Source organism: Rana temporaria, chromosome 3 (assembly GCF_905171775.1).
Source record: "Rana temporaria chromosome 3, aRanTem1.1, whole genome shotgun sequence".
Taxonomy (NCBI): Eukaryota; Metazoa; Chordata; class Amphibia; order Anura; family Ranidae; genus Rana; species Rana temporaria.
In genome coordinates this window covers 348,733,678-348,755,466 of record NC_053491.1, presented here as the reverse complement: position 1 = coordinate 348,755,466, position 21,789 = coordinate 348,733,678, and the positions used below count along the sequence as shown (strand labels likewise).

The window sequence follows — 21,789 nt, the reverse complement described above, 5'->3', positions numbered from 1 at the left end:
GTAACACTTTGCACAATAATTCAAGCGCTATAGGCTAAGCATGTGGCATCTTAGACCTTAGATTGTATTTAGCTGTATTTAAACGTAAAGTTCCTTTGGACTTTAAAATGGGACCAGGCCAAACATGTTGCTTATTTTGAGTAAGTTAGCACAAAGGTAAAAACCTCTCTCCGTTTTCTTCATATTTGCCTTTGTCTTCATTTGGAAGATTTACCCATTCTTTCTGTCCTGGTAACTGATGGTAATTGGAAAGGACAAAAACTACCTTTTTTACTGTTTAAGAAACAAGAGCCAAGGTGGAATGTTCGCTCAATTTGGGGGACACTTCTTCACTTACTGTCATGTCAAAGGACCGAAAGTGAGTCAAAATCTGAAGACAACTCTTCCCCACATTATTCAAAGCTAGAAAAAAAGGTTTTGGATAAAGGTCTATGTTAAATAAAAGCAATTAGAAAAATGTACAATTATTTCACTTCTGAAAACTGTCATTTGTTTGCAATGTATAGGTCTGCGTCCATAAAAATATTGTGTATCGCATTGGAAGCCTGTGGGAGGATGGATGCCAGGCCTGTAAGTGTACTGACCTAATGGACTCGATCACAGGACTCCACATAGTTGAGTGTGTTAAAAAGCAATGTAATACAAACTGCGGCCCGGTAAGTACTTTAGTATGATTATGCCTAGAGATACTGATATTTATTGTATAGCTTTTATGTTGGCAGTAAGATAGGACAGGAACTAGACAAGACCTGATATTTGCCATACATCTTCTCACTCTTTCCTCTCCCCTTCCAGTGTTAGACTGACAGAACTGCTAGTAACTTCAGTTAAATGGAGTTCCAGACATATAGATAGATATATATTGGAAATACAAGTGTGATTTCTTTTGCCTATCAAGTAATAATATTCTGTTCAGTCAGTCTTTTGATCCTGGTACCTCTGCCAAGAAGCACAGTTAGGTGCTGGTCCACCACAGCGATTAAAGTGATTCATAAAAGACATAGTGATGGGGTCTAGTTCATGCCCATTTCTCAATGCATGGTTGCTCCCTCACTGCTCCTTCTGTGCTAGCATTTGCAAAATACGTTGGCACATGGAGTATGAGTTAACCCATGTGGGCAGGTTGAAATAGTTATGCAGGCGCTGTCCCAGACGGGAGGGTAGACATTAATGCCTTAACCGGTTCTCAGGTCTTTTGGTGGGTTCTTCTCTGGGTCCAGCCCCCTATTCTATCCACTATCTAATAACATGTGGTATATAAATATTAGACAGTGATCCGGTAAAAGAGTTCCATCCAAGGGACAGAGTTTGGGGAATCCCCCGCAAGGGGAAATTCAGAGGGAGGTAAGAGTGGGAGAAGGATGCTATCCCCAACTGTTCAAAGGTAGAGCTATCGGAACTTGGGGTTTGCCCTGAAGACACCAGCACTGGTCTATGCCTGTAATTGCTGGACTACATCTTTACAGGCATGCCGGGACAGCACTGAAGCCTGTAGTTTGAGTTAGGGAATTGGAAATAATAATGCCTTTGTCTGCTGGACTGTGAAAAAAATGTTACAGTGAAGGTGTACATTGTCCGAAAGTTGACTGGAGAACATTTGCAGTGCAAGTGTACATGGTGTACATTCATCTCTGAAGGGGAGGCCTGGCTTAAGGTTGAGTATTCCCCCACGAAAGCCTCAGCCTTGTCCAAGAGCATAGATGAAGACGACAAAAAAACTACCCCATGTGTGTGAAGTAAAGTGACTCTGTATTAGTGCCTAACATAGCCCATAAGAACCCACGCAGGGAAGGCCTCTCATGTGACCAGTGAGTTAAAGGGAAACATGGAGGCTGTGACAAACAACCACTCAGCTACTGCTGTAGACCCTCACCTGCCAGCTGGTCTATACACAGAAATAAACAAAAACCAAAAGGTTGACGCTGCGCTAAATTAAATATTGAATTATAAATGTAAATAGCTGCTAGCACTAAATTGTGTACAACAGGATTGATGATGTCAGTCCCTCTCATGTGACAGTGTTTGAATTTGTTGATCAGCAACAAAAAGCTTGTAGTACAACTAGGTCACAGGATAGACTTGCGCATACTCTATTACCTGTGACCTGAATGAGCAAAGTAGTAGCATTTCTTTAAGCAATACAGACTGGTCCAGGATTTACCCCAGCCTGTGACTAACCAGAGAAGGAGCAGCAACACACTGTCATCCTTCTGCTCTTTCCCTGTGTAAACCTGCTCATAGATCACACCATACCAAGCAGCAGACCCGGTTTGGCTCCTAGAGCTATCCTTTCCCTTTTCAGCCCTAATGTGCTGCATTGCAAGGGTTACAGGAATCTAAAATTAAGAGATCTCGGTTTTAATGCCTGTGTCATGCAAAACGAAATAAAGTATTTTCTAATTCAGGCATGCCTGGATCACATTATGTTTAATTTCTGCCTGGAGTTCAGCTTTCAAAGATATTTAAGTGCTACATAGTGCTAATGTTGTTATCTGTCTTGAATAAGCATTCATCTTGAATTTTTTTTTGCTGGTCAAATGTTTCTCGAAAAGTGGAGTATTCGGATCAGATAGCACTTGGATTAGTTCTCAGTGGGGGCCACACTGGTCTGCAGCCAGGGGATCTGTTCCGACTTCTTTTCAGGGTTTACTGCTGCCATCATGCTTTTGTGCTGATTTGCATGGAGAGTATATCCCTCTTCCGCTTTTAGATGAGAATACGCTGCCTAGACCTTCAGTCTTTAGGCAAAAAGTGGAGATCTAGTGCTGGGCTTTCTTATTAGACAGTTTGATATAAATCACAAGTAAAGTGTAAAAGCACACTGGGGGGAGAACCTCTGGTGGAATCCAGGATGGAAAACGACCTAGGGGTCCTAGTAGATGATAGCAGCAGCTTGGCATTGCATGCCATGGCTGAGCCTATCAAAGCAAACCGAATATTGGCATGCATTAAAAGGGGGATTAACTCCAGAGTTTAAATGATAATTCTTCTGCTCTACAAGACTCTGGTTCGGCCGCACCTGGAGTATGCTGTCCAGTTCTGGGCACCAATCCTCAGGAAGGATGTACTGGAAATGGAGAGAGTGCAAAGAAGGACAACAAAGCTAACAAGGGTCTGGAGGATATTAGTTACTGTATGAGGAAAGGTTACGAGCACTGAACTTTATCTCTTTGGAAAAGAGACGCTTGATAGGGGATATGATTTCAATTTACAAATACCATACTGGTGACCCCACAATAGGGATAAAACTTTTTCGCTGAACTTTTTGGCCACTCATTAAAATTAGAAGAAAAGAGGTTTAACCTTAAACTACGTAGAGGGTTCTTTACTGTAAGAGCGGCAAGGATGTGGAATTCTCCGGTGGTCATTGATGGTTTCAAGAAACTATTATATAAGCACCTGAACAACCACAACATACAGGGATATACAAGATAATACTGACATATAAAATCACACACATAGGTTGGACTTGATGGACTTGTGTCTTTTTTCAACCTCACCTACTATGTAACTATGTAATGTATTAAATATTTATCATATGAAATCATATCAACTATTAGTGTATATGTAAAGAAAAAGAAAAAAAAGGGTTTTCAACAGATCAGTTTCTATTCTTGGATACGATGGCCACTTATCAGATATTTGCTCGGAGATAGGCATTTTTTTTGATCAAGCACAACAATTTCATTGATCACCACGTTAGCACTGAAACTAAAGTTGCATATCTGACTATGGAATCTATAACAATTTGCTGAGTTGCCCAAATGAAATTAAAAGAAAAAAAAAATTATCTAGTTAACAAAATCTTAGTGTGCGACTTTCGAAAAACCCATTGCCTTGTAAACGGAAAAATGACTGGCTGTTATTTAGGAGCAAACGAGGTGCCAGGTCCGGGCTTGCCGCGATATAGGCACAAGTCTGAACGTTTATAAACACGGATAGTTCCGCTTGATTAATTCAGCAGCCTGTCTCCGAGAAAGCCACCACTTTGTCTACATGGTTGGAGCTCACTAGAGAAGCTTAATGTGGGCTTGATTTAAGTTTATAATCTATTCCAAAGCACTTCTCGGCTAAAAGTGTGTTGATTTTACTGAGAATGTTTGGGAATATCTGCAGGGGAACAATGAGTACGCTGTGTTTTATGACCTCTCTTTCGCAAGTGCTTCAAAGTTTTTCCTCTCTTCCAACACGTTGTAATTGGAAAAGCAGCACAGTGTAGAAGGACCGGGTGAGACACTTAGACCGTGCATGGTACATCTCCTTGGGTGGTCAAGGGTGCATGTTATTATGTGTGACGGTGCCTTGGGGTACACACAGCCCCTTGCCATTGTTTTGTGCTGGTTAATTTACTGTGCTGTCAGAAATAAACTACAGTTCATTCTTTAGGATTTTCATTGGCGGCATTTTTTTTCTAATCTGCTTTGAGTTTCTTACAGTATACATTTGGCTGAAAATTATATTGGTATGAGAAATAATTTATTTAAAATAACCTTTAGGAAAATGGGCGCAATGGGTGCACAGGTGGATTGTCAGTGGCAACCAATCAGAGCCATTCTTGCCTGCAGTAAAAAGGTGATATGGGGAATTTGATTGGCTGCTTTATTTTATATAAGCCATAGTTTTTATAAATGCAATTTAAAACCTGAAGGCAGAATCCAAGGACCCAACTAAATGCAACTATGGGGCAGATCCACAAAAGAATTACGCTGTCGTATCTATTGATACGCCGCGTAATTTTAAAGTTCCCACGTCGTATCTTTGTTTTGTATCTACAAAACAAGAAACGACTGCATCTGGGATCGATCCGACAGGCGTACGTCTTAGTACACCGTCGGATCTTAGGTGCATTTTTCCGCCGGCCGCTAGGTGGCGTTTCTGTCTAATTCCGCGTCGAGTATGCAAATAAGCTAGTTACGGCGATCCACGAACGTACGTCTGGCCAGCGCATTTTTTTACGTCGTTTGCGTTCGGCTTTTCCTGGCATATAGTTAAAGCTGCTACATGGTGGCGTATTCAATTTTAAGTATGGCCGTCGTTCCCGCGTCAAAATTTGAATTATTTACGTCGTTTGCGTAAGTCGTTCGCGAATAGGGATTTGCGTAGAATGACGTCACCGTCGTAAGCATTGGCTTGTTCCGGTTTAATTTCGAGCATGCGCACTGGGATACCCCCACGGACGGCGCAATGCGCCATTCAAACAAAACGTTGTTTACGTCGGGTCACAACGTATTTACATAAAACACGCCCCCATCACATAGTTTTGAATTGCGCGCCCTTACGCCGCGCATTCTTTGAGGATTTGAAAAAAAGTTACGGCGGCGTAGTGTATCTTAGATACGCTACGCCCGGCGGGAATATGCGCCGCGCTACGTGGATCTGCCACTTTGTATTCATTAATAGATAATAAAATGCATTTTTTTAATTAAATCAGTGTAAGTTATTAATTATCAGCATCTTGGAGTTTTTGTACAGCAGACAGGCAGAGGAAGCATCAGCTTCAATAACTTGTGTGTTGACAAGAAATATGCTCACAGGTGGAACGAGCAGAGAGAGATGAGCTCTTCTTCTTCAAAATCCAGTCACAGTCTAATGCCTTGTACACACGATCAGCCATTTTTAAAGGGGTTGTAAAGGTTTGTTTTTTATTTTCTAAATAGGTTCCTTTAAGCTAGTGCATTGTTTCCTTCGATTTCCCTTCTAAATGTTTTTTTTTCTTTGTTTTCTTTGTCTGAATTTCTCACTTCCTGTTCCTCCTCAGAGAAACAGGAAATGAGAAATTCAGACTAAGAAAAAAAAACATTTAGAAGGGAAATTGAAGGAAAAGGTAAGTGAACCAACAATGCACTAGCTTAAAGGAACCTATTTAGAAAATAAAAATGAACCTTTACAACCCCTTTAAGGCAGTGCATTGTTATGGGGCCCAAAGCAGCTGCCTCATACTTGCCAACTATTCCAGTTTAAATTACCTCATCCCTTGAGGTTTTAGTCCCTTGCTGCGTCCTGATATCTTAGTGTGAAGTTCTGTTACTAATGCTGCTCAGCGCTTCCCTATTGTTGTGTACAGATGACTCACCTGCAGACCCTGTGTTTACATGTAAATACTGGCATTGATATGCAAATAGTGGTGGCATTCATATGTAAATAGAGGCGGACCGGCAGCAGTCATATGTAAATAGAGGCGGTATGCATATGTATATCAAGCCCCCTTGAGGTAATTTCCACCATCACCTATACTGAAGGCTGCCCACTGGGGAGATAAAGGGACATGTTTGAAAGTCCTGCTTGCAACTGTGGTCATTAAAGTGTCACTAAACCCAGTAATATGAAAATAGTTCATCTGCCTGCCCACAGCTTATAAATCTTCTTTTTACATTAAAATATTGCTACTATATACCCTTTTTGGCTGATCTGTATACCACGGTCACTGATAAACTGTACAGTTTCTCCAGTGCTGAGAGTTCAGGCAGGAGGAGATTTCCACTGCAGCTTGTATAGCATGTGCGCTGTCAATATCATGTGACCTGGCTAGTTCAGCTCAGGGACCCAAGAAAATGTTTGCCCAGGGTCCAATCAATATTAAAGACGGCCCTGCAGAAATGTCTATGTTTTGCCCTCCACCATCCAAAAAAGGGGACACCATGTGCAACTGAGGGCAAGACCGCACTCACCGTGTCACGATCAGGCATCAGGCTCAGAGGCCAGTAGCTATAGCAGTTGAAGACAGGTGTACAGACACTTCTGGCAGATGACACAGGGTCACCTGAGGTGCAGAGTCTAAGCGCTAACCGGTGTTCACCAGAGCTCCTGATGGTGGAGATGGATTTTACTGCTTGTTAGCACCAGGTCGCAGTCCTCAGGATTGCCCCACCAGGAGGTGAGCAAGCTGGGGTACAATAGCAGATAAGCAGATAAGGATGAAACAGCAGCATGGTCAGTAAACAAGCCAAGGGATCAATCACGAGTGGCTGCAGGTTGGGATCAAGCAGAAGAGTAGTCAAAGAGCAGGCCGAGGGTCAAACACAGGTGGTTGCAGATTGGGATCAGGTAGTTGAGAAGTCCAGGAACAGGCCGAGGGTCAAACACAGGTGGTTGCAGGTACAAATGGCAGCAGAGCAGACAAATCGGAAGGCACTGGCTGGGAAGGCACAATAACCTGGCAAAGAGGAAGTGCTGAGACAAGGCTTATATCAGGAAGTTTGTGGGAGGAGCAAGGGGTTCAAGGTTCAAGGCAATCAAGACACAAGGCAGGAATGTCCAACGGATCAGATGGGTTTGTCTAGCAGATCAGACAGGGAGCTGTCCAGCATCCCAGATAGCTCAGTGAGAAGGTTCACTGCCAGACACAGCCGAGGTCCCAGGTTCAAGTCCAGGTCCTGACACACCGCCTCCATAGCTGCTAATGCAGCAAGTTTTTGGGACATCCAGCTCCATCCATCCACCTGGGGTCCTGATGTCACATTGTCCGAACTGGCAGCCATCTGTAAGTTCACTGCTGTACACATTTTTATTACTTGGCATTTGATTTTTTTCTGGTGTGGCTTGTTGTGTGAGAATTGGGGAAGGGGAGGGGCGGTGCATGGTGCAGATGGTCATGGGAGAGGTTCGGCGGCTGTTGTTGGACCTCCTGATGGGTGGGGGATACCAAGGAGCGGCTGGGTGGCAGGGCCCCAAAATAAATGAGTTTGTGTGGTCAGGTAGGTCAGTGTAGGAATCAGGTAGGTAAGTGTAGTGGTCAGTGTGGTAATCATGTAGGTCATAGTAGTGGAAAGGTAGGTCAGTGTATTGGTCAGGTAGGTCAGTGTAGGAATCAGGTAGGTCAGTGTAGTTGTCAGGTAGGTCAAGGTAAGAATCAGTTAAGTCAGGGAAGGAATTAGGTAGGTCAGTGTAGGAATCATGTAGGTCAGTGTAGAAATCAGGTAGGTTTGTGTAGGAATCAGGTGGGTCAGTGTAGTGGTCAGGTATGTCAGTGTAAGAATCAGGTAGGTCAATGTAGGTATCAGATAGGTAAGTGTGGAAATTGTGTAGGTCAGCGTAGTGGTCAGGTAGGTCAGTGTTGAAATCGGGTAGGTTTATGTAGGTATCAGGTATGCCAGTGCAGTGGTGAGGTAGGTCAGTGTAGTGGTCAGTTAGGTCAGTGTAGGAATCATGTAGGTCATTGTAGTGATCAGGATAGGTCAGTGTGGAAATCATGTAGATCAGAGTAGAGTGGTCAGGTAGGTCAGTGTAGGAATCAGGTAGGTTTGTGTAGGAAGCAGGTAGGTCAGTGTAGTAGTAAGGTTGGTCAGTATAGGTGTCAAGTAGGTCAGTGTGGTGATCAGATATGTCAGCGTAGGAATCAGGTAGGTCAGTACTTTTGGAAGAGACTCAGGGTGTGCTAAAAGTACATGGGTTAAGGGGCAAAAAATACTTACATTGCCCTGGGCACTGACAACCCATGTTATGCCACTGCCTGGTAGTCAATGACCTAGACAGAAGGTGATGGGATATCCAAAATCTTACAGTTTTTACTGGAATAGAAGTGAAATGAAATATTTCAATGGGAAGACATGTTCTGGTGACATCTTTCTATGAGGGGATTTTCAAGAACAAATTAAAGTATTTTCTTGTGATTTTGTAATATAACAGTAATATTTTTATACCCAGCACTCAGTGTATGAAGTGCTATGCAAAACTATGGTTGGTGATTTCTTTAGTGCAGGATACCTAATTGACAGAAGAATATTGATATTGATTAATAGTTACACATAATATATTCACAATGATGTCTCTGCATAAGTAAAGAGCTTTAATGAGATTTGTTTTAGAACATACAATATTAAAGAAGTGCATTTTACACCGTGTTATTGATTCCACTGAGTATCAGAGAGCATTTTACACTGTAAAACCACTAAGAACATGAAAAAATGTGATACTGGTATAGCCAGATTCACCAATTAGTTTACAGCTCTCTTTTACTGGAATAGAAAAGTAAAAATATTACCGAAGGAAAACTTTTTTGTAGGTTAGGATAGAAAGGTTAAGGGGGTTAAAACTCTGCTGTTTGTGTCTCTGTTAGGGTTATTGACCCTCTTTAATTGTCACGATCATCAATGTCACAGGTAGAGCTCTCGAACATCGCAAAAATTTGGACCCTATAGTCCTATGGGACCCGAACTGGAAAAATAAAAAATTAATATGCAAGTTATTGGCCATAACAAGGGTATGGGGTCCTGGCTACTGCCCTGGGGGACATGTACTAATGCAAAATGCAAAATAAAACGTCTAAAAAGATTGTTTTTAACCGCTTGCCAACCAGCTGCCGTCATTATACTGTGGCAGGTTGGCTCTATTACGCAAATCGCCGTAGATGTACGTCGGTTCGTGTAATAGATAAAGTGGGCGCATGCAACACAGTGCTGGTGCCGTTGCGCGTGACCAGCGGCCGCGATGTTCGTCGGCCACACGCGATCGCTCCACAGAGATCCAGAAGGGGGATCTGTCAATGTTAACAAACAGATCCCTGTTCTGTCAGGGGAGTAGAGAGAGATTGTCTGTTCCTAGTGATCAGGAACAGTGATTCCTCTCTTCCTCCAGTCAGTACACTCCCCCACAGTTAGGAACACCTCCCAGGGAACACATTTAACCCCTTGATCACCTCTAATGTTAACCCCTACCCTGCCAGTGTTATTTATACACTAATCGGTCCATTTTTATAGCACTGATCGCTGTATAAATGTCACTGGTCTCCAAAAAGTGTCAAAAGTGTCCAATCTGCATGCCGCAATGTTGCTAAAAATTGCTGATTACCGCCATTACTAGTAAAAAAAAATAATACCAATAAAAATGCCATAAATCTATCCCCTATTTTGTAGACACTATGGGCCAGATTCAGGTACGGCGGCGCATATTTGAGTCAGAGAGGCAAGTGCTGTATTCTCAAAGCACTTGCCTCCTAAGTTACGGCGGCGTAGCGAAAATGGGGCCGGCGTAAGCGCGCGTAATTCAAATGAGGATGAGGGGGCGTGTTTTATTTAAATGAATGGTGACCTGACGTGATTGACGTTTTTTTACTAACGGCGCATGCGCCGTCCGTGTACATATGCCAGTGTGCATTGCGGCAAAGTACGCCGCAATCACGTATTGGTTTCGGCGTGAACGTAAATTACGTCCTGCCCCATTCACGGACGACTTCGCAAACAACGTAAAATTTAAAAAAATTTATGCTGGAATGACGGCCATACTTAACATTGGCTACGCCACCTAGGGGGCAGCTTTATCTTTACGCCGGCATACCTCTTACGGAAACGGCGTATCTTTACTGCGACGGGCAAGCGTACGTTCGTGAATCGGCGTATCTACTCATTTGCATATTCTACGTCAAACTCTATGGAAGCGCCACCTATCGGCCAGCGGAAATATTGCACCCTAAGATACGATGGCGCAGGCCGTTGTATCTTAGGTAGGTTTAAGTGTATCTCAGTTTGAGCATGCACTTAAACATACGACGGGCTTGGATTCCGAGTTACGTCGGCGTATTTACTGTGAATCTGGCCCACTAACTTTTGTGCAAATCAATCAATATACGCTTATTGAGATTTTTTTTTACCAAAAATATGTAGAATACATATTAACCTAAACTGAGGAAGAAATTCGTTTTTTTTATATTTTTTGGGGATATTTATTATAATAAAAACATTTGTTTTTTTATTTCAAAATTGTTGGTCTTTTTTTGTTTATAGCGCAAAAAATAAAACGCAGAGGTAATCAGATACCACCAAAAGAAAGCTCTATTTGTGGTGAAAAAAAGACAAACATTTTGTTTGGGTACAGTGTCACACGACTGTGCAGTTGTCAGTTAAAGCAGGGCAGTGCTGTATTGCAAAAAATGTCCGGGTCATTATGGGGGTAAATCCTTCCTGTCCTTAAGTGGTTAAAGGAGCAGTGATATTAATGATGCTTGTGAAAGTGAAACAATAAAAAATGAAAAATTCCTTTAGGGAAGTCTCCTTAGTCTGCCTGTAAAGAGGTGCATCTGTGCCGTGTATAGAACCTGCTGCAGCAAAACTGACATATATGTATAAATAAAAATAAAAAAATACATTTACATTTTTCCTGCCAGCTTTCTTTATTTTGTAAACAACGGCTTGGGGAGCCAGTCTGTATGATGAGGTCACAATTTAGTGCATTCGGAACAAGATTAGAGATTTTTTGGGATCAGTTCTGGTGTCTCTTTGGCAGACTTTGGACTGAAATAACACATTTTTACACCACAGTGGGAAAGTCTTATGTGAAGAGGCCAAATTATAGTACAGTATAGGCCCAAGTTCATGCGGAAACGTGACTGTCAATTTGTTGTTTATCAGTGTTATCCCCTCTCTGTATGCTCATGTTCCTACCTTTCCCAACCTCAGAATAAACATCAGAATCAAGTAATGGCTGTACATCCTCAAGAAGCAAGTGGCTGACACTGTGTACGAATAATTCAGCTGACTCCTCAATGCATGATGCTGGGGCTATGGCAGGAGTAGCTGTGGACAAGGAGGCAGAATAAGCCAATCTTGCAGCTGTGGTGGACTGCACACAAGTATCAGCTTGGGTCATAGAGTATGAGGAGGATGGTTTGGTAAGCCAGTCCACCTGAGGACTACATGCTTGCCTGTGGACACAGATGCTGCTGGCCCCCTCATAGTGGCATTGGAACATCTGCCTCTCCTTGTTGACCTTGCAAAGATGATGGGGACGTTATTACCCAAATTTAATAGAAACTGGGAAATGTATGATTGGGTGCACGTTTTTGAATGAAAAGCGATGCACTTTAAACTGAGGAGCCTTGGGCAATTACATCATATGTGGCTAATCAAGGTGATCACATGCCTGACGAAGGGGTCCTGCGCGACTCCGACACATTTTTTGTTATTAAAACCTTTTTGGACGTAGTTTGACGATCCTTGGTGTGCTGGCGAATATGTGCGCTTAATCAAGGTGGAGGTCACTTCCCTAGCACTGAGATGATAGTAGAGAATATTTTATGAAGTACGGATGGGTGATCCATATCATCATAGCATTTTATAGTTTTATTTTTTCCTTAGATGGGCTGGTCTTATCTATTTTGTATGTTGATATACTTTATAAGTCTTTTGGATGTCTTCTTCCAAGAATGGTATCACTTTCCCAGCTGGCCAAAAAATTAGTATTGTGTACAGATTGCTGTAAAGCCTGTAATACCTGGTATATTAAGGAGATAGTGTGAGTAGGGTCTTTGGATCAAGGCTGTTTTTTCTTTTTCAGGGAATTGTAAAAAATGTATTACATTTATGTAATTTTGGCAATGATTTAGTTGTGTGGCTTGTGAAAGTTTTATTTAAAATTTTTGTGGCACAAAAGAAGAAAGAGAGGTTAACCTTTATGTAAGATGGAATTGTGCAGCTGTTCTTATTCATGTGTGCAGTGCACCTGAAAACTCTATGTGTACAGGATGACTCAGGGCTTTCTGTATTATTACAACCTAACCTTCAGATTAATTACACTCCAGCCGCGTGACGAGCACCTGGATCCCTGTGAAAACCTAATTTGTGTTTGTGTTTTATTCGGGTGACAAAGCCAATCAGCAGACAGTAGTCCAAACAAGGCAATGTGGAAGTGTGCTGGCCAGTAATCTCGATGTCTCTTTTAATAGGAACAAGCATTTTTTATAGAAAAAAATAAATGGCACATTACAATAGAAAGGAAAGTCTATTTTTGCACCTGTACCTACAGGTAAGCTTATAATAAAGCTTACCTGTAGGTACCATAAATATCTCCTAAACATGCACGGTTTAGGAGATATTCACACTGCATACAGCCGGTGATCACCAGTGCATGCTCTCTGAAGGGAAAACATACCCGTGTCTTCCCTTCAGAACCCCATGCCGTGGTGACGTCGTTACAGCGCGGCCAATCAGATGGGCGGATCACGCAAACCCGGGTGAAGATGGAAGCCCTCTCAACGGTGACAGCGTGCTTCGTTCTAAGGTAAGTATTTCATAATGTGCTAGTAAGCAATGCCTTTACCTGGCAGGTACGTTTTACTACCCCTTTAAAGTGGTTGTAAACCCACTTAAAAAAAAAAAAAAAAATAACACCTACAAGACAAAGGCATAATGAGCTAGTATGCATAGCAAGTCAGACTGGCATTTTTTTCTAGGAAAGTCCGACTGTGTGTAGCCTCCTTGTACACACGGTCGGACAAAATGTCCGATCGTGTGTTACAGGCATTAGGGTTTACAACCAAACAACAAAAATGTAATATATTGCAGCTTACTAATCCTTAGATGTGGTGGCTGCATTAATTTTCTTTTTAGGCCTATTTTCCCCTTTATTTGAGCTGGTGATCCTGCCAGTAACATACTTCCTGTCTTAGGGTGGAAAGCAGCATTATCAGTCTTGGCAGAGGGTAGTGTTACACTAGCAGATTTAGATGGACTTGACTAACAAATTGAAGATGAGCTCCAGCTAACACTTTATAGGAAGTTACAGCCAACAGAGTTTTCCTTTTCGAATAAAGGTTTTACATAAATGCAGTAAATAAAAGCTGACCATTGTAGGCATCCATGTCAGTGTTAAATTGGTTGTCCTAACACTCTAACTGCTGCTTTGTCTGCACAGCTTGGTCTTTCAAAGTAAATTGAAAATAAACAGATGTACTGCCTGGATTACCAGGTGAAAATAAGAATTAAGGGCCAGATTCAGGTACCTGGGCCGCGGCGTAACGTATCCCGTTTACGTTACACCGCCACAAGTTTTCAGCGTAAGTGCCTGATTCACAAAGCACTTACCTGTAAACTTGCGGCGGTGAATCGTGAAGACGTCCCGCGCAAGCCCGCCTAATTCAAATGGCGCATCTACAATTTAAATTAGGCGCGCTCCCGCGCCGAACGTTTTGCGCATGCTCCGTTCGCAATTTTCCCGACGTGCTTTGCGCGAAGTTATGGCGCCCCCACGTGTTTGTGAATGGCGACGTGCGTAACGTACTTACGCCGTACTTACGCCAAAAAATAAATAAAAAATTAACGGGAACGACGGCCATACTTTAACATGGCAGGTGTAAAGTTAAGCAATGAAAAAAATTGCTTAACTTTGCGACGGGAAAAAACGACGTTACGCACGCGTGTAGGTTCGTGGATCGCCGTAAATGCTAATTTGCATACCCGACGCTGGAAAACGACGCGAACTCCACCCAGCGGCGGCCGAAGTATTGCAGCCTAAGATCCGAAGGCGTACGAAGCCGTAAGCCTGTCGGATCTTAGCCAAAAGCCGTCGTATCTTGTTTGTGAATCACAAATTAAGAAACGACGCGGCAAATTTGAAAATACGCCGGAGTATCAGTAGATACTCCGGCGTATTTGTTCTGTGAATCTGGCCCTAAAAGCCTAGAAAAAAAACCTTATGTAGACACATCTAAGAAATGGTAAGCTGCAGTTTAAAGCATTTTTGTTTTTGGGTTTAATACTACTTTAGGCTTGGTTCACACTAATGCGGGCTGGGCATCACACGTTTGCTCAGGCACGGCAGCCCATGCATTTCAATAAACAGGCAGGAAGGCTGCCGCTCCAGGTGAGCACACTAGAACAATCAATGTCCACTCAGAAACCAATGGGTGCCGGCAATGCACAGGATATGCAAAAGAGGAAAGATATGGACAGCCGCACTCCAATTTCTTAAAAAGACGTGTCCTTTATTGGGTAAAGGAAAAATGCACTACAGGTATCAGCACACAGTGGGAAAAACACCTGACGCGTTTCGCATTGGATATCAATGCTTAGTCGTAGCTATGACTAAGCATTGATATCCAATGCGAAACACACAAAAAAAGGTATATGCACCTTTTTAAGAACTCAACTGCAGGAAAACCGCATGGTCATGACTTTTCCTGCATCCGTAAACGTGTTGTGGGCTGAAATGCGTGGGGCTGCCATTCAGAATGAGCCCTGTGTGCCTTGCAAGAGCAGTGCGATCCCGCAACTGTAATGCAAAGCCGTGCGAACCGAGCCTTAAGGCAAAATTGTATCATGTTCCCAAAGTGTATTTGCTTTTGGGTTCTCTTAATTCATATTGCTGTAGTCTTCCTCATTTGTTCTCAGTGTGTCTGGATTGCTATTTTTACTTCGCTACTTACATGAAAATGCTAAAAATGCATTTTTTTTGTAGCAAAAGCAACGCAACTGTATTTCTTTAAAACTGGACTCCAGGCAGATGAAAAAATACGAATGAAAGTAGTTCTGAATTCATTGATAAATCATTACATTTATTTTGTTTCATGCAAAAGCAGTGTATGGCTTGGTGCAAATTTCTTTCCTGCAACCATGGGTTGCAGGAAAGAAATGAAGAGAGCATAGGTTTAGGGGACTTTAAATGAGGCCAATCATAATGAACAATCAATTATATACATATAATAGTTATTTTATTGCATGATAACAAAATACAATATAGTAGACAATATACAGACATGATGGAATGTGCGTAAAAACATTTAATTAGTCATATTGACTAATTCATCATAGTACCATAGGACTATGTAAGTTTAAATAACATTTCATAGATAAAACCAAACACCAAACTTCATAACAAGACAATCCAAACATATGTTCTAAGCATCCTATAACTCTACATGTTTCATGGATTGGTCTCCATCTTTTCAGGAGTAGATGCAGAAAAGGGAATCTAGATTTATTATATGAAGAAACTAAAATAATTAATATATGTGGTGGGCATATACCAGAAAGGTTATTAAAGGGGTAAAACCCTAAGGCCTCTTTCACACGGAGCGGACCGTTTTTGTGTCCGCTCCGTGTGTGTCCGTCGGCTCAGCGGGGATCCTCCGTAATCCCCGCTGAGCTGTCGGCGGACAGGGCGGTCCCCGCACACTGTGCAGAGACCGCCCTGTCTTTCCTCCGCTCTCCCCTATGGGGAATCGGATGAAGACGGACCGTCTGTCTGTCTTCATCCGATACATTCCGCCGGACGGAAGAAAAATAGGGTTTTCTTCCGTCCGAAAAAACGGATCCTGACGGACGCGGATGGTTGCGGACGTTAGCGGATGCTCCATCCGCTAACGGACGCGATCCCATAGGGATGCATTACAAGTCCGTAAACGGACTTGTAATAAACGGACGAACGGTCCGCTAATGTGAAAGGGGCCTTATACTTACATACTAGCTCAATAAAGAAGAGGAAAGGAAAATTCTGGCATCCCTGTACATTGTATATGAGGGAAGCATCAGAGAGCGTCCGCAGGAAAGAAACTTGCTCGATATGATAAACTTCAATAAAAATCTATTGTTGAAAAAAAAAAATATGATAAACTTCAATAAAAATCTATTGTTGGAAAAAAAAAACAGACAGTACTGAGAGGGGATTCAGCAATTGTCTTCACCTAACGGGGGAAGCCGTACCTATAGCAGCCACTAGCGATAATTGCAAGAGAATCGAGCAGGCTGGTTGTAGCCAAGTTGATAGATCGATCAACTTGGTACATTCAGCCCGCACATTAACTGTTTGAATCTCGGCTGGTTCCTACTGAACTGGCCAAGATTCAAATCTGGTATGACCAGTCTAAGTCCCTAAATTTGACTTGGCATCACTCTCTTGAAGTTCCTGTACACCAGAGCTAAAAAGGGGGGAGAAAGAAGCAGCACCACTTAGTTCATGTACTGACAAGGAGCATATTGTTAAGAGAAAGTAGAGTGACAGAAAGATGATCTTATCACTGTGCTGTTTCTCCTTCACTGTCCAGTTACAGACCGGGAATGGGTCTATGACAGCCTTGGCACAAAGGTGGTGGGTTGAATGATGCCAGCCATGATTCAACCCAAAAGAAAGCAGTATTTCTTGAGACAGCTCCAGATTGAAGGTGAGTTTTGCAGCAGAAAGCTGCTTTGTTATTTTATCTTTTAAGGCAAACAGTTGAAAATACATGAATTTTTTCATGACGGAAATATAAAAAGAGGAATATCGAATGAAGGAATAACTTTTGTATGAAAAATCTAAGTGCATTTTGATAAACATGAAACAAGTCAAATAAAGTCATGTATAAAACATTGTTTATGATACAAAAATAAAAATCAATGCCAAATTCTCTCCTGGGATCTTAAGAGATTGCAACACCAGCAAGTAATAACCCGGGTCATAATATGTAAAGGTACTTCTTATCCTAGGTCACCGATCAACTCTAACTCTGCACGACATTTTAGTCGTTAATTTTGGTAAGAGAAGAACACCATGCATCACAAATCTTATTGTATTTTTTGGGGCAATGAGTTTTTCCTATAGCAATATGTGGTTCATTTAGTAACACTTCAATTGCACTTCAAGGTGCTTTAAATGCAGCTAGTACAGCTTGATGAATCTGGACCTATAAAGCAGACAGGAAAACAGAGAATAAAAACTACTAATCTACACTAAAACAGTACATATAATGGATATACTGAAATACTTTGTAGTACATGCTCCTTGAATTTAAAGAGACTATTTTGTGAAAAATTATAACTTGTTGAAAGCAGTCAATATGAAATTAGATATTTTTATTTTTTTTACTAATGAGCTTTAATCTTTTTTAGGGTTTCAGATATGTGACGCAGGAAAACGAGTGCTGTGGGACATGTAAGCGGGCAGTGTGTGAACAAGAGATGCCTCACTTTGCAGGACATAAAGGAGATTTTGATGAATCTGAGAGCACAAGCCATTTTTATAGTGTAAGTAAATTTATTTTTGATTTTTAAAGAGAAACAAAACTCTGGAAGCTGTGCTCAAAAGAGCAAGCAGAGAGCAATAGAAGGGGAGGGAAATTAAGTGGGCCCCCCAGGTAGATTACTTACAAGAAAGCATACAGCTAGAGGCACATTGGCAGGGACCACGGACCACCGAAAGACATCACTGTCGGGAGCTGAGGGGACTGGTCCAGAGGCGACACACATCACAGGGGCGGCAAACCAGGCGGATCCAGAAGCACAGGGCATATCTACCACTGTATTCGAATCAACGACATGCTTTGCTCAAAGTCCCACCTTGTGTTCTTATTTCTAAAACTAAAACCACTGCCTTGTTGATGAGTAGAGCTCTGGGTTTGTGGACATACCAGAAAGCACCTTCCCTAGTGGTCCTGCTACCCAGACCTGTGTTGGTTAACTATAGCGCCCATTGTAATCTTTTATAATAGTTACTAGTAATTTGAAGGTTTTAGGACTGCAGAAAATGATTGATATGATTGATTGATACAGTATATATATATATATATATATATATATATATATATATATATATATATATATATATATATATACACACATACATATACTGTGTGTATATATATAAAAATCTTATGATAATATTTAACAAAACAGCCCATCAAGCTTAATTTTACAAGCTGACGGAAATAGAATCATGTACATTTCACCTCTACATTGATCATTTTGGCTTGCTGCAGGTCGGTGCACGGTGGGCATCTCCATTGGATCCTTGCATCTTTAATGAATGTACACAAGTGAATGGAGAAGTGTTTACTCTTCAGAAGAATGTGTCTTGCTCTGACATTGAGACCAAGAACTGCCCAAGTGGTTATGAACTGAAGTGTGTTCATGGAGCAGAGTGCTGTCCCACTTGCCGTTGTGGTGAGTCTCCATTTTTTTTTTAAATCTGTTACCTTGACATCTATTTTGTGGGGGAGGCAAATATTTGTTAAAAATATCTGTGATTGATATAATTTTGTTTTTAAATTATATAAAAATAACAGGACTAATTTTTTTATAATCATTATGCACTTAGCAGACTTTTTACACAACAGGGAACCATTTTAATTGTAGCCAGGGATTTGATGCTGGGTGCACATCCATATTTACCCCTGTTTTTGTCCCTGTCTGAAAGTGTAGTGTGTTTTAAATCAATCAAAGTCCCTTCTATTGATCATTGTCTGGTCTGCGGAAATTCACAGACCAGTTACTTGAGCAAACAAAAACATTTTTTTTTTGGTTAGCACCCAGTTATGCACTACAGTGATTTGTTACATGTCAGACTCCCTGCAAGGTAGTTGATGTAAAGGCCAGTAGTTGAAATGAAATGTATTACTTGGTAATGGTGACATCATCACCACAAGATATATCTGTCATTTCTTAGAGATTGGGGAAATTCATAAGTAATTTACATAGAAATAGCACTACAATACATGACTAGGGTTTTACAATTGTTCACAACCCCTTAGCAAAAGGTACCACTACCTATACCCAAATTATCCCCCTTGTACTCAAATGATGAGAACAATACCATGGAGACATTTTGGCCGCAGTGCCATTTATTAACAAATTACCAAATGGTAACATTTCTTTCAAATAATAATAATAATAATAATAATAATAATAATAATAATAATAATAATAATCATACTCAAATAACCATAACATAAAGGTTGCTGATCTTAGGAGGTACAATGAACCAACATCAGGTTTGTGTCTGCGTAACTACTTAAACATCCCTAGCCACACTACCCTAACTCGGATAGAACCCAACTTTCCACAAATACCACCTAGTTACAACTTCCCAGTTAACCCACCATTAACTGGGATACAACAGAGGACTCCATGCCTTAGATGGGTCCCTACTTTGAACTATTACAGAAAATATGAATGTCTCGGATGACCGCAACCGCCATTACATTATGACCAACACTAAAAGAAATCCAATGCAAAGGGTGGGGAGGGTGGGAAGTTTATTTTACGTCCATTGGTTCCAACGGCTTTGCCGCCTCTCCCAAACCCACCCAGTATGCCTTCTGCAGCTCTCCTATTCTCTACAAATTGACCAATCCTGGTATTTTTTTTTACTTTGAGCCTCTCTTAAAAAAAAATACTTATTTATATGCAGTCTAAAGAGGGTCCAGCTGGGGAGAAGCCTGTATAATCCCAGCTGTCTTAGGACCAAGCTGTCAAACTGACATCCCAGCCATAGTGATTACACTGCAGTTTTTATTATTTATGAACTACTTTTATTCCCAACAACAAATTTGGTAAGCAAAATATTAATACAAATCTGGCTCTTTTTTACCATACCAATAGTTACAAAACCATCTCCACCTCCACCTCGCTTTATTGCATGTCATTTCTGCTCCCTACACCAGCTCAGTCACAAAGAAAGTGGGCATGTAAGCTCCATTCATCTCAGGCCAGGGGTACACTTTGGCAACATTGCCTTATGTTCTAGAGGACCCTGTTTCTGTAGTTGATTGTACTAAGTAAAATGTTTTGAAATTATAATCTGTATTTCTCAGATCGCATCCCGGGCTGTCTTCTCAATGGAACTATTATTGGGGTAAGAAAAGATTTATTTAATTAAAGCTTTATTTAAATAAAGCAAAAGTCATCTGTTAACTGGATAAAAAAAAGGCAGAAGCAGTTTGGGGGATATACAATTCATATTTGTGTCATTAATAAGTTTTACGTTTTTAATGGGCACCTAATGCCTCGTACACACTATCGGAATTTTCGATGAAAAACGTCAGACAGACTTTTTCCATCGGAAATTCCGACCGTGTGCATGCCCATCAGAGTTTTTCCATCGGAAATGTTCTCTTTTCCTCCGATGGAATTCCGTCGGAATTCCGATGTGAGTTTGGTCGGTCAAAAGCCTGATCGTGTGTACGAGGCATAAAGAAACTTTTTCTTTTCCAATATGGGTATAGTAAGGGAAGCAGACAAACAGAGGGCGAATCTCTCTGAACTGGGCACAGACATCAATAAAAACGGACAGGTGTTCTAATCCATCTCCACTCTAATTAAAACTAAAAGTTTCAACTTTAGTTATACTTTAAACAATTTCTAATCCATTCGAGTTTAGTCTGTCAAACCTAAAGTGACACTACAATTCTATTCATGTACAGTATGTATTCTTAATTTTTATAGCAGGTATCTTTAGGTGGTTTTACATAGGGTTAAATATCTTCTATTGTACCTCGAGAGACATGAAATCCAGGAAGCTCTAATATGCAAATACTGACTTCAGTTAAAGCAGAGGTTCACCCTAATAACATGTATATCTGACCAACTTCCTTACATTCGTAACAAGTATAGTCCGCAATTTTTATTTATTTTTATGCTTTACGTACCTTGTAATCCACCTTTTCAATCTACTTCTCCCCGCGGGAGTAGGTGTTTCTATGCCTAGGGGGATTGTCATCTGGGAGGTCGCCCAGATGACTGACGTCTGTTCCCCCGGCGGTTAAGGCCCCCCCCCCCGTATTGCGTAGGCGCGCACAAGTTACGGGTTTCCAAAAGAAACCGAACATGGAGAGGTCAGATATACATGTTATTAGGGTGAACCTCCGCTTTAAGTGCTTTCCTTCACCTTTGATGCTTTCAAATTTATCAGCCAACCCATTCATCACTTTGTTCAATAGCATGGTTCAGGAGGTAGAAAACAGGGTTAAGCACCAGCTTCTTAGGTGGATTCAGTATTTCCCAAGGTTTCCATGCTCCTGTAGCTCTCTAGAAGATAACTAAAACCATGTACTTTGAGGTTCATATTATGAGTGTTTTTTCTGCTCTTTTCCCCATGTCCGACTGTTCTTACCATGGAGAATCTCATTCTTTCTAATTGTCCTTGTTCACACTTTTTTTTTTATTGAGAGTATTGAGATGTTTTTAGTCACATTATCTTCATTAGGTGTGCATGTAAACACATGATATGCATGTTTTCATGCATTTTGTATATCTGAAAATCTTCTCCTCCTTCAAACTGCTCTTCTCCCATTTGCTCAAAGGTTGATGTATGTGTAAAAACGCTTGTAAA

The 21,789-nt window shown here is 41.3% G+C and overlaps 1 protein-coding gene across 1 annotated transcript in view; it reads left to right on the top strand.

Annotated features, from left to right (window-relative positions):
• VWF (von Willebrand factor) overlaps window positions 1–21,789 on the top strand; it is a 234,591-nt gene that overhangs the window by 193,119 nt on the left and 19,683 nt on the right. Inside the window, exons 43-46 of the mRNA XM_040345153.1 lie at window positions 507–656; window positions 17,574–17,708; window positions 18,440–18,623; window positions 20,273–20,313. Of these exons, the coding sequence (XP_040201087.1) occupies window positions 507–656; window positions 17,574–17,708; window positions 18,440–18,623; window positions 20,273–20,313 (510 nt within the window). The remainder of the gene's footprint in view (window positions 1–506; window positions 657–17,573; window positions 17,709–18,439; window positions 18,624–20,272; window positions 20,314–21,789) is intronic.